Here is a 25,995-nt window from a genome sequence, read left to right as displayed (position 1 = left end):
GGTGTTAAGAGAGTAAGAGATGAACTGCGAAGAGAAAGTGCTGCAGAAACAAAGCGAGTTAGGATTAATGGGTGGGTAGAGCTACCTCAAAGAATAACAGAGGTGTCATAGGAAGCCAAAGGTATCGTGTGGTAGGATGTACAATGGTAGGTGATGCCAGACACTTAAAAAGATCAGTTTATTTTACATGCTGAAATTCAGATGCTTAGCACCAGTCTATAGAAATGTTAGCTTGTATGTTTGTAAAAATCAAAAGAAAACACCCAAACATCCTTCCCCTGCCCCGCATGCACATAAATATGGAGGAAGTGGTTCACCGACCATTTAACTACTAGTATTTAAGTGAGAGAAAAGTGTTTGGAGTGAGTGCTGAGCTGAGCAGCGTTAGGCTGGGTCCCGGTGAAGCTCTCAGACACCTGGAATTCTGGCGGTGAACTCAGGGCTCCTCAGCAAGAGAAAGTCCCTCTCCAGCGGAGGACTCGCCTGCCCCTCGCAGAGCACGCAGGCACTCTGAAAAACCAAACCCTGCCCTCATCTCTCCTTTAAAGGTTGCTTATAATCCATTAATAAAATGAACACTCAGCATCCTACTCTGCAAAAGCCCGCTCGCATAATTAAAACACAATAATACACACATACAACTATTTTGGAAGAGATTACAGGGCCGCAAGCTCGGTCCTCGACTAGAAAAGACGAGCTGAACAGCCCTGACAGCTTCTGCTGCCAAGAGGAGGCAGTGTCCCCCTCCCCACCTCCGCCGCCTCCCCTGCTCCAGCTCTCCTGTTCCTTTGACCTTTGTTAGCAAGCTGAGTTAACCTTGGGGAATATTAACCCAGTTTAAAAAAAAAAAAAAAAAAAAAAAAAAAGCTTTTACCACGTTAAAGATCTGAAAGGCCAACCCTTTACTGAGCCAGACACCAGCCTGAAGGAAGGGAGGGAAGAACTGGGGGAGGAAAGGTGGGAATGTACTGTTCACTGACCAGCTCGGCTCTCTCTGAGAAGAAAACGTGTTAATAGGGGTAATCAACGAGTTGCTGGCTTATGCCCAGATCTTCAGGTCTGTAACTAAGCAAAGCGCCACTCGTTTTAATGGAGCTGCACTGAATTCCCCCCTCCTGGCAGGTCTGGTGTTGTTTTGTAGCAGTTGTTACGTGGGTCCTTCCTTGTAAAGAGTTTAAAACTTCTGAGGCAGAGGAGCACACCGCTCCTCAGCACGGCGTATTTGTTACCTGTTCCCGTGTCCTTCTGCCCAATTTTGTTTATAACACCTGAACTGATGTAATACCTTAGAAGTGGCTACATATAGACGACATCAACTTACAGAGGAACCAGCCTATTTATTTTACGTCTCCATTTCTCCTTATCTGTAGCCATTGTGCAAGACGTTTGGACAAATCCTAAGCGAGATCCAGGATATTCTTAAGCTCAAAAGAAATACCTTTTTGAAACATAAATTGTTAGGTATCCTAATAACTAAGTGAGCTTTGTCTTGAGAGAGGATCTAGACATCATCAGTACAGGAGTACATAACCTCCAAATGACCTTCAAAGAAAAAAGGACGTGGATTTCTGAAGCAGGGAAATGTTCAGGTTCTCCTGTAGAGCAGAAGAGATCTTGAGGGATCTCTCCGTGGCCATGATGCCAAGCGACAATTTGCAGGGCCATTTCCCTCTGTCTTGGTAAGGAAACTTAACGGGGAAACGTTATGACTAGATACTCTGCTTCAAACCTAAAATATCTCTAAGCTCTGAAGGCCACGGACAGATTTACTGTAGATTAAAGACAAGGACATGGCACACAGGCACACATGTTAAAGAACTACAGAAGGTGACAACGCAGTGCATTTTGGTTGTGGCTCGAGATGATTTTACATTTTACTTCAGGTGAAATCTGAGGTCCAATTCCTGCAACTGAATCCATACTGGAAAATTACTGAATCTCACCAATTCCTTTTGGGAGAGCATGAGCAGAAATAGCCCTACGAAAAGGCTCAGCTGAAAAGCCTAAGCTAAAATTTAAATATGTTTTAGCCAATACTCCTTATGCTTTTGTACTACAGGGTCTGAAGATACATAGTTCTCTTTGAATAAAGACATAGAGCTGGAAAAATACTGAAGGTATGATCTTGGCTTCTTGGTGCACTTGATGTAATTCCTTGATAAGCATTTGAAAATATAAACCAACCCCAAACACTTATGATGCCAAACTTGCGTACTTTGCCTTATCTGTAGCAATGTTAAGCATAGCATGCAGCAATATTGTAGCTAATTTGGAGCTGTTATTAAAAGTGAGTAGAATTTCTTCAAACACCTACGCACTTTTCCAGTCGTACTCTGAGGTTTTGGGATATAAGTGGATTTTTTTTGCAGTGGAGCTCAGCTTTGGCAGAGAAAAACCTCACTCGTCGGTAGATGCGCTTCACAGAAGAGTTACCACAAGTCTCTAGAGCGTTGTAAGTAACATGACAATTGAGATGGCAGTGATTTTTCAGAGCGCCCCTTTATCAAGTGGTCCTAAAAGGCCAAAGAAAAAGGACGTTCATTTCCCTGGGCTGGGTACTTTACGAGCAATCTTCATGAGCTCCTGACCTGCCCCGTTCACGGAAGCGTTGTGGCTTCTTATTTGCATACAACACCCTGAAACGCAGACTACCGTAGACCCATGCGTAAGTCCGAAACGGGCCCGGGCCCCTCACCACAGCACGCTTAGGCTACAACAGCAACCCCCCCCCCCCCCCCAAAAAAAAAAAACCCGGCAGAGGCCCGCCCGGGGGAGCCGCCGCACCTCCGCCCGCGGGGACCGGGGCTGAGGAGGGGGGGGCTCACACCGGGAGGCATCGCCGCCTCCTCCTCCTCCTCGCCCCCGGGCGTGCCGCGGCCCCTTCCCGGGGCTCCCTTTGCTTCCCTCCGGCTTGTTTGTTTTGCAAATGTCCCGAGGAGGAGGAGGACTGGGGGAAGGGGCAGAGGGGAGCCGCTGTCTGGCTGCGCCCCCCCCCCCCCCCGGGCAGGAGGGGTTGTCCTTGGCCCCCGCCGCCGGCGGCACCACAGCACGACCGGGCCCCCCGGGCCTCTGTGGCGGCGGGGGGGGGGGGAGCGAGGCGGGCGGCGGCCTCCTCCCCGCCGGCGGCGGTAGGAAGGGGCCGGGCGACGCACCCACCTGGCGGCACCTGCCCCTTCCCCGCCGCTCCCCACCCCCCCCCACCGGGAAACTCCTCCCCGACCCCAGCGGCTGCTCCCGGCTCCGTGCGTCCCGTCCCGGCTCCGTTCCGTTCCGCTCGGCTCCGGCGGGGGCAGCCCCAGGTGAGCGCGGCGTTCCCCGCCGCCCGGCTCGGCCCCTTCGCCCCGCACGGGTTCTCCTCCGAGGCCGGCGGAGCCACCTCAGGGCCGGGCGGCTCCCGAGGGCCGGAGGGTGCCGTCGTCCCGGGGGGGGGGGGACACACACCGTCTCGGCTGCCTCGAGTTGCGCCCGCGGTTATTGGCTTTTAATTAAGGAACTTTGCTTCGGGGGGGGGGGGGGCGCGGAGGGAGCCCGGAGACATCTGAAAATCCCCGTCCCGCGGGGGTAGGGTGTCCCCCCCCCCCCCCCCCCACCGGCGCGGAGAGCCCCGCGGGCGTTCCCGGGGCTGGGGGCAGCAGCGGCGGCGTCGTCTCCCGAAAGACGATGAAATCCAGGGGGGGGGACACACGTAAGCTCGGCCCTTCCAGCCGCGTTTCCCCGCCGCTTCACCCGGTTGCCCCCTTTTTCCGCAGCCGGTTTCTCAGCCTGGTAGGTGCAGTGGGAAAAAGTTGAGCTTCCCCGCGGGGCGGTGGGTCGGGCACGGACGGGAGCTGAAGGAGCACGGAAGAGCTGGACGGGTGTTGTGAAAAGTGAATAACGCGATTCGGCGAGGGACGGGAGGAAGGGTGCAGGGTGCTGGGCGCACGCCAACGCTGTCCCACCTCGTTTGTCCGTTTCTTGCCGTTGTGGTGAAGGGAGACGAGAGGCTGAGGGATCAGGCGGCTTTTTCAAGGTCACGGAGCAAGTAGTCGCTCATATGGAGAATAAACTAGAATGGCATCTAGTTCTGAGGCCTCTTGGTTGTGTATTAATGTCGCCGCTGCTGTGGTTTCTTGCAAAAGCGCTGATTTCTGGTTAAAGTTGTCGCAACTTGTCAAGTAATTTTGGAAGAGTAACTTTGTTGATAAGAGTGCCTTCCCACAGGAGCCATATCATTGAAACTTCTGGGCCAAAGCTTTGAATGCTGAAATCCACCCCACTCTGCACCTCCCCTCAGGTGGCTTTACTGATGATCATAGCTTCCCCGGACCTTGAATTTCACCTCGGGTTTCTGGGTGGGTGGGTGTCAGTGAATTTAAGGGACCATTCTCACATTGTGCCTCTGTCCTAAGTATCCCTGTTTGCCCTGGGTAAAGCGACGCTACTGCCTTCAGTGCTTTAGAAAGAGCCAAAGGACGCAGCTTCACCTATGAAGGATGATTTGCATCAACTAAGGCAGCGTTAGGCAGGGGAAGAGGTGGACGTTGTGTGTGGCACAGATCAACGAAACAAGGAAATGATTGCAGTTGGGGCTGTTGCCTATGGGTATCAATGTAAATGCAAAGCCAGAGGTGGACTAAGAGTATTTGATGTCAAAGTAGGACTTAACATTAACTTAACTTTTTTCCTTTTTCCTTTCGTTCTTAAACTCTTAAAAATTATACTGGGACATAGGAATGGCAACCTAGGGCAAATCTATCATGGTAGTCTAGCCTGAAAATGGAAATAAGTTGAAACTATGTTCCTGGATGTTGATGGAAAAACAAAGCGAAACAGTATTCTAGGATGCTGGTCAAAATATTTCTCTTGGAGTTGCTGATCCTGGCGATACAGGCTCTTCCTCCTGTGTCAGGCGAGGGTCAGTCCACACTGAGTAGTTCCAGTGCTGTGACTGTAGCTCAGCTGTGTCTGTGCTACTACATCAGTACTTCTCCTATGTCTTTGATACACGGGTGGATCCCTAAACCTGGCTCTGGCAATACGAGCCTACCTGTGGAGTGAATTCAAACCTTCTGCCAGCAGGCTTGCTTTTCTTTCTTATCTGCCGTAGACCCCTTGGAAGTGGTTTACGGCTCCTCAGGATCTGTAGTTCACAGGTGGAAAACAGCTGACCTGGACAAATATCTAAATAAGTCGGATTTGTTAACATCGCTAGGCTTTATTTTTCTGTGAAGTGGGTACCTTCTGGTACCGTATTCATACAATATTCATTTGCAACTCGAATACGGTAGACAATTATTCTTGAGAGCTTTTTTTCCTTCCTGGAGGCTTTCAGTGCTGTAGACAGAGACTTGAATTTTACTGCCAGAAGATGAGGTTATTTGCTTCTGCCATGGAAGGAGAAGGGCAGAGGCAAAACCGGGAATGTAGTGTAGGGGAAGAAGGCATCCAAATGCCAGGCTGGCTGTTGCTGCCTCCTCTAGCAACGCTGGGATCTGTGCACGCGAGCTGGTGGGTGCTGTGGGCAATGGCTGCCTCTGCAGTTGTTGCCTGACCAATAAGTCTATCTTCTACCACGCCAGTAAATCTGGTTCTTCTGGGCTCTTGGTCCTTTCTGTTTCAGAAATGGATTTTTTTTTTGTAGGGTCTTCTGCCGCTCGTCATCCACTCAGCTAGGTCACAGCTTTTCAGCCTCCTTTCCCACCCCACCGCTTTAACAAAGGCATGTGATGTGCTTGTGATAGGCTGAGTTTCATGGTAACAACTGTTTTCAGAGAAGACAAATAAGGTGATTATTCGTAGTATGAATACAGCATCCTATAACTGTTTAAAATGAGATTGTTATGCTCAGAGATTTTGAATGCCTTTTTTTTTTTTTTTCACGTGGAAGTAGTATTAATCTTAGTTTGCTGGCCTTGGGAATACTGCTGTGGACTTTATTTGAGCTGTTGGTAGTGCTTATCAAGAGGTACTGGTTTTTGACACCAGTTGATAAATAGTTCTACAGTTTAATGATATTTTAGGAGCTAATCTAGAATAGCTTCAAAGCGTTTTCTTAGGAGATCTAAGAATGTCGAGGTACTATTTTTTGTGGCAACCTTTCATATAAATATTTACATAGTTTTGTATAGTTCTCTGCAAGATGTGTAATGTTACTGTATAGGCACACCGAGTAGAGCTTACCTCTATTGAGAAGGTTAGCTGAAAGGCCAGGACATTGGAAGAACCTGATATTGATGACTTTTGAGACATTCATTTGCTTGTCAATTTGTCTTTGACCCCTTCGAGAGGATAAATTTTACCCTGTGGAGTAAATTACATTCACTTTTTTTAATTGTTGCAATAAAAATATTCAGTACTACTTCCTGAAGAAGTATCAAGGCAATCTTAATGAAATGAGATGAAAATTCTTATTTAGTTCCTTTCCTTTTTCATACATAACTGGATTTATTTTTTTTAACCTTTCTATACTTCATTTGCAAGTCATGATAATTTTTTAGTGCTGCCTGTTAAACAGGAATCTTTACCATGTTTCTTTTCTCTTGTCCAGGCAGCAGAAGCAGGAGTCTCCCACTGTGTGAAAGGTTCATGTAAATGAATCTGGAATCACCTCTTTGCTTGTTTTCTCTCTTCTTATGTTTTTTATTGCCCCTCCTCCCTTTCCTCCCCACCTTCGTATCATGCTTATATTGTGTTTAAGGTTACGCTACTGAAACTTCTAGGTGGTCATAAACCAGTTGGGAATGAAAAAAATGAAAGCATACTTCCTTTCTAGCATCATCAACAAAAGCCATAATTTGTTGGCTTGCCCTTTTTTAAGATTGGGCTTTGCACTGGAATTACTCCTTGGCTATCTTAATGCGTTTTGGCAGTTTGTTCATTTGCATGTACTGTATTTTTTTATCTGGATAAAGGGAACTGGTAATTTTTTCAATGTGTCACTGTGTTAGTGTTCATGTAGAGTGTTTGGATGCTTTTATGCTTCCTCCTTTTAGAAGCTGAACTTGACTTCATGCATTTGGCTTCTAACTCTTCTGTCCTCTCCCTTCTTCCTTGTTTGTGTGCAGTTGCTTTTACATAGGTCTAACTGTGAAGAACTACTTTGGGGTTTTTGTTGCTGTTGTTTTTTCAGTTGTTAATACCTGTCATAGAGCTTAGCAAACAGCTAATGATGTTTCTATTTCAGGAAATAGCACAAAACATGTATTGAAGTAATATGTAAATGCAGGAAGCATACTGTTGCCAATATAGCTCTGGCTTCGTTGGCCAAGTTGAATTCACAATGTTATATTAGTGTATCTGAAGGTGATTATTGCATCCTATTGACTTAGGCATCTAGACATGGAAACAACATACAGTGATCTCTATATAAAAGCTTGTGGAAAGTAATATAGCTAGTGGTACTTGCGGAACTCTACGCCTCCAAAGCATGGTACTGCTCTTAATTAGCAAGTACAACATGTTGTGTACTAAGGAAGTACCATTATTATTTCTTGCATGGAGAACTAGGGTAAAAGCCAGCAAGTCTGGTTTCATTAACAGAATTGTGGTTCAATCTTTAGGGTTTCTTTGCTTTTCATTCTTTGGTCTTTGTGGGATGTTGGCTCCTGACTAGCGAAGGACACACGCAGTATAAAGGAGTCTTGACCTGCTGCTGTAAGGAGGCAAAAGCGGAGGCTCATCTTTGCCCAACAGTAGTGAGGTGAGGGGCTTAGGAGGATGGGGCGGTGAGGACCACTTACAGCTGAGCAGCACGACTCCATGCTCGGTGCTTTTCCTGTCCAGGGAGAGAGTGGCTGTCACTGCGGTAGGGAGGAGGACAAGCCTTTGGAGGACTACGAAGATAGTCTAGGAAGTCTATATTCAGTTAAGTACTATGTTATCAAATGAAGTACAGACCAACTCTACTGCAACTTTTGCTTACGTATAAAGAATTGATTTGCAGAAATCTGTAGAAAAACTAAAAAAGCTATTGGGTTAAATTTGTTTTGAATTAATCTAATATTTTCAATTTTTTTTTATTCTGACAACTTGTATTGGAAGAAATGATGTATTTTTTTAATCTTAATGACTCATGACAGAACTTTAATTGTAACACTCCTAAGGCATATGTAAGAAGAAGCTAAGGTATTTCAAGTAATAGTTGCAAGCTGTGAGGCAGTATGTTTCACTGTATTGATCGGTATGCTATGTCGGTGATGGCTATGCTTTTTCTACTCTTATTATTGCCTGTCATTAGAAACAGTAGCTTTATTTCTTCGCTTATAGAATTGTGAAACAGAAGCACACCCGATCTTGGATCTTCTGTGTTGCTGGAGGTCCAAAAGCTGGTCCTGCTCCATCCATACTGGAGTACGCTGAAGGTTTTGAAATTCAAGGGCTTGACTGCATATGAGTGATGGGTCCTTTTGTTATTTGGGTATACTTTTTCCAAAGCTAGAAGCTGTTAGCAAGCTGATCTGCAAGGCTGTGGCTCCCTGGGCCCTGTCTCTTACACGTTCAAGCCTGCCGTGGGGGTGAGCTCCATCCCTGTTTCCTTGCCTGGGGTTCTCTGTACCCTTTAACTCAACCAGCTCACTTTAAAGGACTCTTGAGGTTTGTTTCTTCAGCTGTACCCAGTAAAGTGCCATTATAGCTCAGCAGACATCAGGAGGAATGACTGGCAGTGGGAGGGAAGGATAGTTGTGCATTCCCATGAAACTCTTCTGCACCTACTCTACTTTTAAGTGGGATCTATTTAAACCTGTCTGATGTGTGAGGTGAGTTAGGGGCCAAAGTATTGGAGTGAGATAAGACGGACCAGTATCTTCTAGCTGAATAACTGTTGGGATGCGGAGTGTTTGACAGGTCACTTTGTTTCTCCGTGACCCAGCTTCCTTGGATCTGTGAAGTTGTTGCAGTACCCTTGATGTATTTGTAAAACATTTTGAAGTGTGTCAGTGATGCTTATTTAAGAAAACTAGGTTGTATCATTATTGGATACTACACATCAATTTTTGCCTTAAATGTCTGCAAACTAATGGGAGCCCAGTGGTTCTGGTTTAATCTGTTTTTAATGCACTGGCAAATGTGTATGTGTAATACCATGGAAATCTGTATGTACCTACCTATGACTTCCCTGTGTTTGGTGGTGTGATAACAGAAAATTGTTATTAATCAGAATCTGGATGGGAAATAGATTAACAAAGACTAAATTGGGAGTGATGGTTGAAAGCCAGTTAAGAACAGAGATTTTTCTTTTCTCAGTTCATTAAAAAAAAAAAAAAAAAAAAGGCAAAACCAACCAACCAAACCCCCACAAGAGTGAGGAAGACTGTCATCTGCCAATTTGCAAAGCCTTTCAAATGGTAATGTAAAAAATATTTGGGTTTTTCTTTGGTCACAGTACCTGTTGGCTTACCTCAGAATCACCACCTAGTATTCTTCTGTCTGCTATCACTAAACTTCCTAATCCTTTTTCCCCCCCTACTTTTCAGAGAACGAGGAACAAAAGTATCTTCCTGTGACTTGTTACTCGTCCTTTAAGTCTGGGCAGAGCTGCACTTCCCGACTCTGCTGTGAAGAGCTGGGTAAGAATGGATGCGACATAAGGCAGAAGTTGTGAAGCCTTAGTCACCAATCTGATGGACTTACTGTAAGTATGAGTAAGACTTGTTTTTCAGCTGTCTGCCATGCAAATAAGGGTTCAACAGTGCCTTATTTACTTTTTTTTCGCTAGCGCTAATAAGCAAATACCAGAATCAGCCTTCCTAAACTGTCAGGAAGTATTGGCATGCTCGAGGTGCCCAGCTGCTGTTGAAATCTGCTTCAAAGACATTTGCAGTTCAGTTTTAGGCGAGATGACACCTTGGTACAGGTTCTAAAACATAACCTCATACTTCAGGCTGAATTATGTTGTGTCTTAATGCAACTGCTCTTTATAGTTGTGGCTTTCGACAGGGGTCGTGGAGTGTGCCTGTGTGTTGGGGTACTGCTCTGCAAGTTGTTCTGGAGAAAGGTATTTCTCAGTGCATGACTGAGGCACTTTCTAGGCATTTTTTCATGTGGAGTAGCATTATGAGAGGACTCAATACATTAAATTATTTATTAAAATGATTGCTTGTGGAGGCGTATAACTGCCTATTCTGGAACTGTGGCAGCAAACGTTTTGTGTTTCTTGTGTCTTTGCTAATCTGTAGTTTTACTTAAAGTTAATGTTTAACTTTAAAATAAACTGCTATATGCTTGAAACATAGTACATAGCTCCTCTCTTTTACTCTATGTGAGAAACTTCCGTATTCGTGTGGCATAGTATTTCCCTGCCATGCTTCTCTCCCTGGTTTTGGTGTGGTGGCTTCAACACACAACCAAGAAAACTGTTTGCAACACGGAAGAGTGAAAAAGATGTGACTTGTGGGGCTGCTAGCTGTGGCGTTATCAAATGTTAGTTGAATTTGTGTTTCCTGATGCTTTGTTCATGTTCTCATTTCTGTGTCATAAACTTCAGACCGATACATGAGTAAGTGTTGAGAGAGGCAGGAGGACCTGAACTTGGTACTGACACCGTGTGGGTTGTTGCCAGGATATTCTTTAACTCTCATTCTGTCAGCGAGAGTGAGCACTAACTTAATCTTCTCAGTTTGTGTGGCGCTCGTGTTAATGAATAGTTGCCACTGTATAATCCTTAAGGTTGTATTGAGAGGCTATTGAGATCCGATTTCGTGCTGCACCTTAATTTGTATTCTCCCTTGAAATACTTCCGTATTTTTTTTTTTTCCCCCAGATTGGCGTTTTTCCAAAGGAAAAAACTGACAAGAAAGGTGGACAAAGCTTCTGGTTGTGATTGTTTTCTGTTTCATTTTGGTTTTGTTTTAATATAGGTTCATGCTTTACTTCCAAACACTTGTATTGTTTTCGTACTGCTGACAAAGGAAAGATGACCTCTACCGTAGTAAGTAAACAAAATATTCAAAATATTCCTCTCTGATTTTTTTTTTTTCTTTTTAATGAGGTTTTTATTTCTTTACAAGTAACAGCCTATTGAACGATGTCCTGGTTAACAAGTGTTTTAAAATGTGGAGTATTTGTTGTGTTTTCTTTTCTGCAAAAAGGGAAAAATATGCTGTGAGGCAGGTGTAAGAGGCTTGACTTAACTAGCATTTCAAGTGCTCAGATACTCCTGGGAGATATTTATGCTTTTAAAGCATATTTTGGAGGGGTAGAATGGAATGACTTCTAACTAGTTTTTAAAGCTCTTCCAGGATAAATATTCCACAACCTGTTGCAGGCCACTGTGTTTCAGAAATAGCTTAGGTATACCCGGTGTTGTCATAGAACAAAATGGGGCAGTAAGCGTTTATCCGAGACCTGGACAACTGCACGCACAAAGGCTGTTACTTGTCAGCATTTCTTTCGATGATGGTACTGCCTAAACCCATCCTTGCTGCTAATTTCTACCCTGTCAGATGTTCCAATGCAATGGTTTCTGTGGCCAGCTGGAGGGCTGGGCTCAATAATCCTTCTTAGGTTGAGTTACTTTGGATCAGGAAACCGATCTCTTCATAGTCCTTCCAGCCTCACTCTGTTATTTTTATTATTCAAAGTGCAAGGTATTAGGCATGTACTGTAACTCTTTCTGTGTAAACTGGAGTCACTAGCATGTGTATGCATGCGTGATGCGTTTCTGCATTGGCAGAATTACTTAGTAGAGTTCTGAATGTAAGTGACATCTGAAACTTATTTTGTCCTAATTGCAGTCTTGCCTTTTGTTTTTCATGTTCTCCTATTCCCACCCCCTCAACATCATTATTTAGGGTCCACCGCCATACTATGAAAATCATGGCTTTCAGTCAGAAAACGTCTATTCTGCTAGGCAGCCAGGAGGTGCTAACCCATATCCGCAGTACTTCTCAACAAATGCTCCATCAGTGCCAAGCTATGTCCCAAGGGTTGCTACCCACCAGTCCAGTAGGCCAGTAGCACATTCATCCAGGACAACATGTGCATCAAGTAAGTTTTGTAGGGATTCCTTCCAATTTTAGACTTAAGGTCTTCCAAAGTAAGACAACAAATAAAAGGGATCTTCCAACTCCTGTATTGAAGGAGCCACCTCCCCATGGATGAAGAAGTAATAGCTGGCTGGGATGCCAGTGTAACTGGACAGGAACCTGGGCAATTTGGAGGAAGGGTGGTGGAATGGAGAAAAGTCTGTCTGGCAAAAAATGTCTGGTTTTAATGTCAAGGAAGTAGATAGTGTTGGTGCCTGGAAGTTACCTTATCTGTGAACCTAATTTCTCTTTTTCTCCTTGCTTTCATTTCAGGTGTAAAGAAAACCATAGTCATTATATTATCCATTTTACTTGTCATTTGTTGTGCAATTGCCGCTTTCTTCATCTGGTATTTTGGTAAGAATTTTTTTTAATTCTGAAATAAAAAGTAATATTAAACTTTTAAAGTTAGAAATACGCATTCTTATCTTCCATTTTATGCTGAATCAAGGACAGGAAATTCTTTGTTGTTTGTCTCCCGAGAGATGAACTAATATTGCTTCCTAATGGCTCAGTTTTGTTTGTGTTTTTATTTTTTTTTCCCCTTTATTTTTAATGAACAGTGCTGCTGTCACTTTCCTTTCCCTTCATCAAGTACATATGTTTTTGACGTAAGTGATGTCATCAGCTTTTTGACTCTTCTGCAGTGGCTTATTCTCTAGAAAGCTCCAATCTATCTGGCAAAAGCTGGTGCAGGACAACTGCACAGCACCATAGCTGTTAGTAAAGAGTAGTTTGACCCCCTGCAAGGGTTTTTGCACTGATGGATAGCTGGCACCTGACTGTGCATGGCCAACACGTTCTGTGGTGCATTTCATTTGGGAAGTCACTGCTGTGCATCCTCTCTGAAATGGAACCCTGTTCCAGATTTGAACTTCACTTAATTTCAAGTGAAGGATGGAGATTGAAGTAAATTTGTATACCTTAACTGCAAGAGTGTGAATGGTCAAGATACGTTTTATTTTGCTAAAATGGGATCTCTCTTGGAGCAGAAGTAATTCACATCCATCTATTTGTTTCTGTGAGGCTTTTGGTTTGAAATTGTGTTAATGTTGTGTGAGCCCAGCCTGTGTCTCACCACTGTAAGCCATACCACAGATGATATATTTGCCTTGGAAGTCATCCCCAACCGGGGTGACTGAGCTCTGAAGCTGGACTAGAGCAATTCTGTTTGGCTTAGGTGAGGATTGCCTTGTGCTATCTTAATTTCCCTTTCAATGAAAGCCACTTTTGAAAGGAAACTAAGAAACAATTTGCTGTGGTTTTAGGAGCCTCTGCTTTCTGTTCAGTGCAAGAAATGGAAGGGAGAGAGAAAGGGGTTCATTTAAAACTATTAGGATGACACTTTGTGTTCTTAAGGTGTTTTTTTTTACTCACTTTGATTTACACAGGGTGAATGTAATCTTGTTTTAAATGGCAGCGAAAGCAAAAGGATGTAATTGGAGTAATTGCTTTCTTCCTCCTTTTCTGTTTATAAGTCTTATGCTTTGTCAGTGTAAAGCTGACTCCTTTTAGACAACTTAATGGTGCTTACTTATTCGGGGAGGCAGTGGACAAAATCCAATCAGCTGCATCAGTGACTTAATCTGACAAGTGATGTAAAGGACAGAGCAATACATCTGTTGTGTCAGGGTAGGTCTCCTCCCATCTTTGAGTTTAAGAGCTCTTTCTGATGTTTTGCTCTATCAAAGTGGAATACTTAAGATGAGAGTTGGCAGTAGCTAAGCTGATGTTCAGAACTTAATGCCTGTGTTGCTCTCTCCCCGCAGTAGAGAATCGTTGTCTCGGCTCCTTGATAGAGTGTGGAACTTCAGGAGTGTGCATGCCGCCCTCGCAGTGGTGTGATGGAGTGAGCCACTGCCCCAACGGGGAGGATGAAACCCGGTGTGGTGAGTGCTGGCAGTGAAGCGGGGGGACCTTCAGCCAACTGCAGGAGTTTTTTGAGCAGATTGCCTTGTCCAAAGCTTGCCCAAGTTAAAATAGAGCTGCTTTAGCCTAGATCTCTAAAGGCTAGCATAAAACTCTAGCTATATGTAGAGTTACAACTCTAAAATGGTTTAGGATGTTTGAGCGCTTTGAAGCCTGTACCTAGATAGTCAGTTTGTTTCCAGTCTGATTGAAAAGCTGAAACAAAATGACTGACTCGGGGGTTTGAGCTGGCTTAACTTTGAATCAATTTTTAAAATATTACCTTTTAATTTGAACAGGCTTTGTGCAAAACTGAATGTAACATTGTCTCTGGAATGAACAGTCATCATTGACTTCTTAGTAGAACTTCAGGTGATAACATAAATTTGGGGGTCTTCAGTCAGGCTTGTCTTTTTCCACATATTTTGCATTCCTTGTTCTCCCAGTAATGCTTCAACTACTTCATAACTCCTTTGCATGAGAAAGCCTGGTCTGATCAGCATTTCCAACTGAAAAGTTGCCAAGGGAAGCCGTAGTGCAGAGCTGAAGGTGGAAACATCATCGATTTGTCCATTCTAAAGGCGTGGGATCTTCTTTCTAACACCTGTGTTGTGCCAGTGCCACCCTGGAAAATCTGTGCTCTTATTCCCTCTCTGGGAACTTTTATTCTGCACATGTCTCATGCAGGGTTAGCATTTACTGGCATATGCCCTAAAGCTGTTCCTCTCCATTTGGTTGAATAATGGGTTTTTGGAGAAGCTTGTTCAATCTGTTCTTTTGTTTGAACTATTTTATATTAAATTCCTGTACAAATAAATACATAATGGGGCATGGAATGTCAGCACTTATTGCTCCTTGTTACACTCTTGCTCCACAAGGGCTTATCTGAGGAACTTTGGTGTATTAAGATATAAAATAAAATGTATTACAATAGATGATATTTTCTTTATACACAATATATGATATATTAACAAATATAAGTTTGCATAGATAAAAGGTAAGAAAAGATTGGCTATTGCAATCTTTCTCAGTGGTAGAATGTTAAAGAGAATATTGAGCATAAAAGCTGAAAAGATGAACGCTATCTTGTGTACTTGCATTTTTAAACTGGTAGCTCCTTTAAATTGCCTTACGCAAAAGAATTAAGACATTGTGATATTCCTGTCTGCTTGATATTTACTCAGAATTTGAGTAGAAGGCAGCATTAAATTAACATCAGTTTACACATACAGACAAATATTATGGGTAACAATACTTTTAAGTAGAGAAAGAGCAGTAATATAGCATGTGGTGTTCTTGGTTTCTTTTTTTTTTTTTCCCCCTTCTTCCTTTTCTGGCAGTTAGACTTTTTGGACCAAACTTTATCCTGGAAGTTTATTCACCTGTCAGCAAATCCTGGTATCCTGTTTGTCAAGATGACTGGAATGACTATTATGGGAAGATTGCGTGTAAAGACATGGGCTACAGTGTGTAAGTCTAACCTTCGTCATACACTTGCACGTACACAGAAAGGTTAAAATTTCCCTCTTGCTGTTTTTGAGAATGCATACCTGAAACAAAAAGCAGTTGGCAATCTAGTTCTTGTGAACCCAGGTGGGTTTGATTTTAAGGGTGGTAGCTGTTACAGAATAAAACCAAAATGTTGCTCCAACAAGTAACAGGGTCTGGCACGCATGCAGTGTTTACTCAGTGGGGTCACTTGTATCCAATACATTCACTTAAAACCATGTTCCAGAGCTCGCTTCAGATCATCTTAATTGCTCAATAACATCCAGTCTGACTTAATCTGTCATCACCAGTATTATACAGCAAGCCTTGGTCTTCTGAGGACACAAGTAACTCCAGCTCATGTGGAAGATTGCAATAAACATTTGTGGCCCTGAGTGCTGCTCACGTTCTCTCCATGTAACGCTGTAGCTTAAATTCTTCTGTGGTCGAAATACTTGATGTTGCCTCTCTTCGATACGGCTGGCAAATACTGTCTTCTGTTGTGCGTGGAGTAATGGAGTGAATTTATTGCCCAGGCAAGCAGAACTTCTGTGTGCCCATGCTGTATCGTGGTGTTCTGGATTCAGGTCTCTGAACCGGTAATGACCCTAGTAGTTCCAACTCCAGTAAGACAGCCCAGCAGCAACTACACAGAGCTGGTCCTCAGGTGGAAAGCCTGGCAGAACGGCAGCACTTGCTACCCCTCTCATAGTCCCACAGAAAAACGGCTGTCATGGCTTACTGGACCTGAACTTTGCTATGCTGTGTAAATGTACCAGCAAAGGCATCTCTTCATCTTGCCCTGTTTCATGAGGCTGAAGATTTCTACTGTGCATGCATATTAGATAAAGATATTATTTTAATCTAGTAACTGATGGGAAATGGAACTTGACAAATGTTTAAAGAATCTGTGTCTCTGGCACTGTACTATACCACCAGGGTTCTGTGTTTAATAAAAAAAAAAAAAAAAAAAAAAAAAAAAGGCACGTTTTTAGTGTTGTTCATGTCAGAAGCTCTAGCTTGGCACAGTTTATTGTTACTTGTTTGAAAACTGAAACTACTGGGTTTCATAATGGACTTTCTGTTTTGCAGAGATACGTATTACTATAGTCGAGGAGTAACAGCTGAAGTCAGCTTTAAAAGCTACATGAAGGTGAACACAAGTGCTGGGAATACAGACTTGTACAAAAAGCTGTATAGCAGGTATCTTTGTTTAATACAAACTTTATTCCTTTTATCAGGGGTCTTCCTCACTGTTGTAAGAGGTGTACCTTCTGCCTGTAATATAATGCAACACATCTTTCAATGGGGCTTGTTAGAGAGGAAGAGACTTTGTTTTTAGCCTGATTGCAGCAACTGGTCTCCCTTCTATTTAAAAACACAGCCGTCATTTTTCCATCCTTCCTCTCCTCTTTTAAAAGAGGAGATGTCCCACCCTGTTCCCTCCGTGCTGTCTAGAAGGTTGCCATGTCAAAGATACTTTTCTAAGGTTCTTTGACCATCAGGAGAAGTTTCTGTATGGTGACAATAGCTACCAGCTGTAACACATTCACAGCAGCTGGTACAGCTTTTTTTTTTTTTCAGTCACATGAACACACAGCATGCAAAATGGGTCTTTCACTGTGGAAAGTATCATTTTTTATTCTCATTAAACAACTCTGAAGTGTCTAGTTTCTAAACCCGTAGACTGCTGTGCCTGCTGAGTTCCCATGGCTCCCTCGTTTAGGTTCTTCTACAACTACTTCATAAATCAGCCTAACATTTTCTCATGCTGTTCTTCATCCTGCTCCTCAATAGGCTTACAAACCTTTTGTACTCGCAAGTGCAGTCTTCCACATGGCAGTTTTGGTGAATGCAAGAAATGGTGGAGGCCAGGTGGTTGCTGATAGGGTAGCTGGAGAGATTGAAGAAAGGAGGGAACCCTCAGCAGGAAGATGAGGGTGAAGGCAGGGCATGAAGCTGAAAAGGGTAGGGAGCAGCTGGAAGGTGAACTTTGCCTACCACTTGCTTCACTGTGTGCCTAAAATCCCGTCTGGTTTTTTTTTTTTTATTATTTCTATTGCAGTGATTCCTGTGCATCAGGAAACGTGGTTTCTCTGCGCTGCATAGGTAAGTGATTTTGTTTCTCAAACTTCTGCTTGTTCATGCTTTGAAATGCTCTGGCCAGGAAATCCTTTTGAATCTGCAGAAATAATTGTCCTTGTTTGATGGGCAGATGATTTAACTCTGGTTCCCAAGTTTCAAACAGTGCAGTTTAAGGAGCAGGGTGGGAGAGGAGACAAGGAGGATGTTGGATCCCCAGTTGCTTTTGCCTTTGCTGCCGCTGGTTCCTTTAAATGGCTTGCCTGCGGTGAAGCTCTGCAGCCCTCGCCTGGCAGCCGTGGTGGGATGTTTGTGGTGCATCTGCTCTCCAACACGCGGCCATCGGGTGGGCAGGGCGTTCTTGATGGCCATGAGGCAACTCCTGGCTGTTGTCTCTTTTGTTCCATGGCCCAAAAGGTGTGTGTCTGTCCGGCTCGCCAGAGATGCTTGAATACCATAGTCAAAGGTGTCATGAACCCCCGGTTTATGGTTTGTGGTGAACCAAGGGCAGCAGCTACTAAATACTCATCTTGATGTTTGCAATGGGAATGGGATCTAGGCTATGGGACACTTGGGGTCTCGGTGTCCAGGGCAGGGGCCAGAGCTGCGGTGTATCGAACGGCAGCAGTGCAGACGTGGTCTGTGCTCCCCTCTGCTCGTGAAGCCTGAGCTGCAGAAGCCATCTTGCAGACCAGCTCCCTCTTTAACTAATGCCTGTGTGTGTGTGACTGACTCCTTAGAGTGCGGCATGTCCACTAAAAGCGTGAACATTATGAACAGAATCGTGGGTGGCAGCGGGGCGGTGCTGGGGCAGTGGCCGTGGCAGGTCAGCCTCCACGTGCAAGGCACCCACGTCTGCGGGGGCTCCATCATCACCCACCAGTGGATAGTGACGGCGGCACACTGCGTGGAAGGGTGAGTCTTGTTCACCTCTCGAGTGGCAGTTTTTCTTGCTTCAGGCCGAAATGCGCAAATTTACTTAAATCTCCCAACTTTCTGCTTTAAAACTGAATTAAATACCGTTTCTCCCCCTGCCTTGAATGCAGGTGTTATGTGCAGTGTTTTGTTTATGTAGCAGTATGGTTTTCAAGTGTTAAGGGAAAATTTGTTCTGGGAGGAGACTGGCTGCAGATCATCTGTCTGCCTTCTACAGGAAGAAAATCTTATTTTACTTGTTAAAGGTGGAGATTAAATTGAATGGTGGTGCTGGGCACAGATACCCACACAACTTCAGAGGTAAACTCAAGGCACCAAACATAATGCCCAACAGTGCAATGTTTTCATGAAGATGTTGAATTACACTGTGAGGAAAAACAAAGAAAAGGAAAAAAAACCCCAAACCAAATGCTCAAATATCACACAACTGTAGATATGATCAATTTGAAGATGCCTGTACCATTTATTTCCTTGTATCTTCATGCCACGGGTTAGTAAAGCCCAAGTCATTATTAAATGTAGATTTATACCTATCCAAGGAGCGCTTTATATAGGCATCAACAAGAAAAATAGCTGGTGCTTTGTACATTTTTAACCTATAAAGGAGAGTTGAGGGTGTTGTGGTACGTTATGTACAGTGGCAGAATATGTTTAAAAGGTGGCTGCTTCTGTTCTAGGGAAAACCCACTAAGCAAAAACATTTTAATGGTTAGTTGGCTGCATCACATTTTGAGGCTAAGCCAAGGAAAAATAGATTTGTCCATAACCTTGAGAAAGGAACGCAAGTGTTTATTGTTATGTATTCTCCCTCCTTTGTTTTCTGATTTCAACTCAGTAGTATGCAAAAGCTTTAGGAATGGCAACCAAGCTGTAGCTGGCACAAAACTGGTTTTGTCGTGTGGGTGGTTTGTGGTTTGGGTTTTTTTGTTTGTTTGGGTTTTGTTTTGTTTTGTTTGTTTGTTTGGTTTTTTTGTGGTTTTGTTTGTTTGTGGTTTTGTCTTTGGGTGTTTTTTTTTTTGTTTGTTTCGTTTTGGAGGGGGGATGACTTACAAGCGCTACTGCCTTGGCAATTCTCATGGAGGGAGTTTTAACACTTGTGGGAAGTTTTCTACTGAGCATTTGGAAACTGTGCTGAAGCGCAAGAAACTACTTAAATTACATCCTAGTGAGAACGCTTAACATTTAAAAAAAACCCCACCAAACCCCAAAACCAAACAAGAAAACCCCTGGCATTTTCAAGATAGTGAAATTCCTTCACTAGATCATGTTTTTACTAATTCTGGCTTCTGCTGCCCGTGCATGCTTTGGATAGTACACGCGAGTGATACCACTGACATGTGAGACCTCGGAAATAACTGCTTGATCCCTCAGCCATGGAAATCAATAGACTTCAGTGTTGCAGTCTCAGACTATAATTTGCTGTGCTGAGTGACTAAGGGGATAGACAGTGATACTTAACCCATTTCAAAGATTTTTTTGTATATATTTATGAAATTAGAGTGACGCTTTCCCAAAGTTAGGTGTCTTGCAATTTGTTTACCTTGTTCTTCAGAAATGGTAGTCAAATGCATGTACGTTCTTGGTTGTGCATGCATTTGACTACCATTTCTGAAGACAATTTTTTGAAGGTAATAATCTGTGACTCATTATCAGAGAAGCAAACCTTCTAACCTTTCTTTTTTCTGTAGACGATTTTCTGACCCGTACAGCTGGAGGGTTTATGCTGGGATTCTGAATCAGGATGAGATGCTCTTAAGAAATGGGTACAGAGTGCAACAGATAATTTCCCATCCAGATTATGATACAGATTCTAAAGACAATGATGTTGCCCTTATGAAGTTAGAGACACCGCTGAGTTTTACTGGTATGTATTCTGCTCTTCTTAAGGCAAAAATCAATGGCAATGAGCACATCTTCTAAAACTTCTGAACTTTATCAAGAAATCCTTGTAGGTACTTATGGGAAGAACACGAAATGTGGGTAGGGACACCTTAGAGACAGGGTGGAGGTAGAGGGCACATCCTCCGATTTTCTAAGTAGGATTTGTTTAAATCTAGTACGTGGTAAGGGAGTCTGGGCTCATCTCAATAACGTACTTTTAGCCCAGAATGCTGTGTGGTGCTTAAGTATTGCCACTCCTGTATGTGCAGACTCAGGATGTAATGGTGGAGTGGCTGACTAAACCCTAAACCAAGTTACATCAAATAACAACTGGAACCACCCCCCCCACACAACCCCAAACCCAAACATTACAAGAAGTTCCTTTCTTGAAAGTAGATGTAGGTTGTTTGTAAGGAAGCAGTAAAAAACAGAGGACAAACCATTATTTAAACTTGAAGTGCTTTTTTGTGTACAGGTCCTTTATATTTCAGTGCATCAGTTTAAAGCTACTAGAAGTAACCTGGAGGGGCTCTTCTGCTGCTGAGAGCAGGGAGATTGTCTTTTTACTAGGTTTTTGTTTCACACTTCTTGTATATAGGCATTGAATCCTGCTTGCATTGTGATTATTTTCAGCAGGGTTTTGCAAAGAGAATGTGGAGAGGTAGTTGTCAGAAGTTTTTCTTTGTCCTCTACTGATCAGAAGAGCTGGTGTTAATTGTTCTAGTTAGCCTGATGAGCTAGTACCGTTAACTATGCTTGTTCTTCATTCTGAGGTGAAGATCAGGTAGCCATCTGGAAAGGGCAGCTGGTAAGCTTTCTGCTGCTGCCTGCATCGCACTGTGTTGCTTATCTGCAAGTGTGTAAAGTTGAAAGAAAATGCATGGCGTGTATGTATTTAAGTGGTGGTCATACCTAGGTATTTCATATGCATTTATTTTGAATTATGTCTGGACATCTGGGATTACAGATGTTACTGTGTTTGTTTTGTAGATACTGTGCGGCCAGTCTGTCTGCCTAATCCAGGAATGATGTTCCAGCCTGATCAGCAGTGCTGGATATCTGGCTGGGGAGCAGAGTACCAAGGAGGTAAAGAGTGGCTCTGGAATATTTTGGGCTTCTACATAAACCAGTCCTCTTCAGTCTACAAATAACCTTTGCATGGGCTGATTGGGCAGTTTGAGCCAGATCTGTTGATATGCTATTTTTTCACCCATTTTACAGTCCCTAATATTTACACAGGGCATTCTGTCTCAAAGCAAGCTGTGATGTGTTGCATTCAGCAGACTGCGAAGGAGCCTCAAATCAGTATTGGGGGGCAGAAATATTCAGAGGAAACAATTCTGTGCCCCTGCTAGCAGGGCCACCTCTCCTGTAACAGGGGTAGCTTTATGCCAAGCCAGTCCTCTGTGGACATGGGAAAGGAACCTGTCCTTTCCACCCCCTCAAGCTAGAAGAACACGTTGTCAGTAAATTTGTAAGTGAAAAGGAAAGGGAGGAAAGGTTTCTTTCAGTATGAGAAGGTCCTGGGCGGGGAGGGGGGTGCTGGAGAAGCTGGACCCTGGAAATGGCAATTGCTGGCAGCTCGTGCTGGACCATGAAACTGTGGGGAGGTCCTCTTTGCCTCTTGCAGACTTCATGTGCTTTTAAGAGGCCCGTGGATAATACAGTTGATTTGGGGCTGGAGTGGGGAGATAGGTGCCATGTTCTCTTGCTTTACAGTACACTGACAGTAAAGCAGGGTAACTCACTGACCTCTTGGAAGGGAGTTTTAATGTCACAGTTGTTTCTGTGCGATGGACCGTACATCTTAAGTGTCCATCCCGATGTTTCTAGTAAGTTTATTTCATCTTGAACAGTGCTAGCTGCTGGGATTTGTAATAGCAATGTAATAGAAGGCGCTTGTTCTAATTTTGTCTCTGTGTGTTTTTGTGTATGTTTCAATTTTAGGTAAAACTTCAAATAACTTGAATTATGCTATGGTGCCCTTAATAGAATATTCTAGGTGTAATTCTGTCTATATCTATAATGGCATGATTTTGCCTACAATGATCTGTGCCGGATATCTAGCAGGAGGAATTGATTCCTGTCAGGTAATTATTCTTAACTAACACCTAATAATGATCTGATTATTTTTAGTGTCTCACTAGTAGGCTTTTAAAATCATTGATTACAAACAGATCCTATGCAAAAAGAAAATAAAAAGATGAGTAACATTTTGGTTGGGCTTCTGGTTCCTTTTGTGGTGCATCCCTTCAAAAGCGAGAGCTTTTGTTTCATCTTCTGAATGGCTTCCAGTGCCCGAGTTCTCGCTAAATACCCAGAGAGGGTGAGGCAGTCCTTTTTAATGCTTCAGGGATGTTTTGTTAACTGGCACTTGAAAGTGAAGGAATGCTCTTCGTGATCATGGCATCATGCCTGTGAACAAGAGTCAATAATGCATATCTCATTTAGTGGTTTGGGCAAACAATTTTCATCCCTATTGCAAGCAGTCATCATTTAATACTGTAATTGCCATCGCATTTTGGTTTAGTGATTGCCTTAAAACGGTGGTTAGCTTTTTTTGAAACTTAGCCTATGTTCCTGAAGTGAAATGGATTGTGTCTTTCCTGGTGGCCAGGTCACTAATAATATGCTTATATTTTGTGCAGGGTGACAGTGGAGGTCCACTAGTAACTAACAAAAACTCCGTGTGGTGGCTGGTTGGAGATACCAGCTGGGGAACTGGCTGTGCTAGTCGCAATAGACCTGGAGTGTATGGGAATATGACTGTGTTTACAGATTGGATTTATAAAAATATGCAGGTAAAATATTTGGGTGTTTTTAATAATTTTAAATGTCCAAAATCTGAAACTTGATTTTATTTATAAAAATAAATAAATGTCGCTTGTCTGCTAATGAAGCTATTCTGTTGAGAAGCATCCAGGTAATTGATAATTGTCAGCCTGCCAGCAGAACTTGAACCTTTGGTTTTTGTTTTGTTTTTTTTTTAAACAGGCAAACAGATGACAATGCTGTCTGTCCTTCTTGCTGATCGATGTTTCTGAGAACAAGAATAAATGAAGCCATGGGTGCCTGGGATATTTATTCACTTTGGAAATGATTTTTTATTTTTCTCTTTGAATTTTCTCTTTAAAAATAACATGAAGGATTGCACACTCGGTTCTGTGCTGGCTACAGTGACTGACCTTAATCAGTGAAGGATTATCACAATAAGCACCTTTCTTCTTGTTGTGGTGCCTGGCAGAAAGTTGTTCTGTCAACTGCTTGCTGAAATGTCTCTCTTTAGTTGAGTAACTTCCGCTTGATAATCAGGTACAGGCTTATAATGACAATTTTAATCACAATTTAATTTAAGATTTTCATAGCAGGATGCTGAGACAGTTGGTTTAGTAGTGTTTTAAATTAAATGTTAAGTAATGTGAACACTGAATCTCTGAGCTGCTGGTTGGCAATTTAAAAAGAAATGAATGTTTTTTTGGTACATATGAAGGGAAGTTTTCATGCACTACGGTAGAGGCACAGAAAAAAATTACTCTATATTCAGGTAGTTAAAAATCCTCAGGATCTTGACACAGCCGTCATCCAAGTCAGACTGATTGAAGTGAGACCAGTCTGACTGTCTGAAGTAATTAAAAATGCTGTTCTGCCTTAAGCTGCTCTGAACTCGAAAAGGGCAAGACGTGCCATCACTCTAGATGTAGGCTACGGAGAGGGATGCTCCTCCGGAGCTGCCGCAGGAAGCGGGCGAGTTAAGTGTCCGATGGCGAGGTGCCTGGCTGCGCACATCGAGGTCGGCTCTTGAACTCTCCCTGCTGTGAAAAGCAAAGGGCAAAGTTTTTCAGTAAGGCTGTGTTGCAAATGATAGACCTCTGATTGCAGACACACGTACAGAGGCTGGATGTTTTACACAAAGAAACACAAATCTGTGTTTCTGTGTAAGCAGATGAACTACCTCATTTATTAAATTTGGCTTTTAATTCCTTAGCGCTCTCCTTATGTATCTGCATGTATGTTTTTAGCAAAACGTAATTAATATCAGTGCCACCTCAACTAGGATTTTGAAAATAATTTATAATCATAGTACAGAGGATCAAAAAGCCATACCAAGTCACTTTTGTTAAGAAGGATAAATCTCTTGAATGAAATGACTCTACTAGTCTTGTTTTCTCTTTTGGTACTGAAATGCAATTATCTTGCATGTGAACACTGCATCAAATAAATATTTTTTTTTTTTTTTTTTACAAATAGTTTTCCTTAGTAGTGGTTTATATCTGTTTGCTTGGATATTTTCGGAAGCAGTTGCTGGATTCAGTGTCTGAAGTGCTTTGAGAATCTGATTTAAAAAACCCCCACAAACCAAAACCAAACCCAAAGCAAAAGAGAAACAACGCAAGAGAGTGATCCAAGATATTATTTTAATTCCAGTATTTCAGGTCCTTGAACAAACCCAGCAAAAGAGAGCTGGATGTCCAAGAATGTTGGATGTCTTTAGTGGCTGCATCTGATGAAATCACTCTGACTTGTGAAACTGAATTAAATAAGGAAGTTTAGTCTAAAGGCAGTGGGTTGAGGGTGTCACACCCTAGTTTGTCATTACACCTCATGCTGCCTGAAGCAATGTGTACCCGCCTCTCTTCTCTAGGTATGAGACAGGGTGTTTTCAATAGCACCTGAGTATCAAGTGTACCTTGGGGGATACCATGAAGTAGTCAACAAGTTTAAAGTACTTTAAAAATAGAAATGAAAGAAATTAAGTTGTTATGGTATCAGGCTTTTTTATGGCTTCTGACCTGCAGCACTACAAGTCAATAGTCGCAAAACAGTATGCTGAAATGTGGAAAACCGGCTGAAGTGCTAAACAGGGTTATGAAAGCTGTATGCTGTACCGGTGTGAATGCTGTGCTGCAGAAGTCAGCTATCTGCTGCTGCAGGTTCACGTCAGAGGGCCAAACACCTTCTATTGTTTCTAGCCTGAAGAGAAGGCTTCTCTTGTAAGCATCCTGGAAATTACTACACGGCACACTGGAACAAGCACGTTTTGGGTTTTTAGCTGAATGCAGCCATTACTCTGGCTACACAAAGCACAGCTTTGCCCATTAAAATAAATCCTTCATATGAAAGATGTCATAAATACGGCATGCAGTATTATATTTTGCACTGGCTTCCATGAAATGAAAAGAGCTTTTGGAAAGGTTCTCCTTGCCCTGGGGAGGGGAGGAATAAAGGCAGCAAGCCACATGCTGAGACACCCTTCTAATGTTTAACATCCTGGGTGGTTTAATCCCTTTTTGACATCCAAATCCTGCTATCTATTGAATTGCCCATCGGTCCCAAAATTTCAGGTGATGCTCCGGGAATCCAAAGGAAAGAGCCTCTTAGTCTTTCTCTACAAATCAGAGAACTTAAAAAGGAGAGACAGATCCTACAGCATCCTGTGGATGCACCGATCAGATGAAGTTAACTTTCTTTTCCCTCTAGGCTGGAACTGTTTCATGCCCACTGTGTGCACCCTCTCTGCCTACTGGGCTGGGACTTAACAGTGGTGACACCTTGCAGAGTCATCTGTCAGGCGATGGCGGGAAAGGCAGCAACCACAGTTGAGGCAAAACCACGAAGGGAAGCGGGGGATGTCGCTAGGGTTGTGCGGTAAGCTTTATCTAGGAATGTTAGTTAGATAATTTGATTTCTGCACTTTGTA

The 25,995-nt window shown here is 43.1% G+C and overlaps 1 protein-coding gene across 1 annotated transcript; it reads left to right on the top strand.

The window, feature by feature from the left end:
* Positions 1–3,228: 3,228 nt before the first annotated feature.
* On the top strand, positions 3,229–24,533 carry TMPRSS2 (transmembrane serine protease 2). Its single transcript, XM_049834792.1, has 15 exons — positions 3,229–3,299; positions 9,453–9,610; positions 10,836–10,906; positions 11,769–11,964; positions 12,276–12,359; positions 13,772–13,891; positions 15,251–15,380; positions 16,491–16,601; positions 17,464–17,507; positions 18,221–18,395; positions 20,105–20,280; positions 21,288–21,383; positions 22,245–22,387; positions 22,946–23,098; positions 23,292–24,533. The coding sequence occupies exons 3-15, from the start codon at positions 10,892–10,894 to the stop codon at positions 23,301–23,303; spliced, it is 1,455 nt and encodes a 484-aa protein (XP_049690749.1). The 5' UTR covers positions 3,229–3,299; positions 9,453–9,610; positions 10,836–10,891; the 3' UTR covers positions 23,304–24,533.
* Positions 24,534–25,995: the final 1,462 nt, after the last annotated feature.

The sequence above is a fragment of the Accipiter gentilis genome, chromosome 32 (genome assembly GCF_929443795.1).
Source record: "Accipiter gentilis chromosome 32, bAccGen1.1, whole genome shotgun sequence".
NCBI lineage: Eukaryota > Metazoa > Chordata > Aves > Accipitriformes > Accipitridae > Astur > Astur gentilis.
This window is presented reverse-complemented; position numbering and strand designations above follow the sequence as displayed.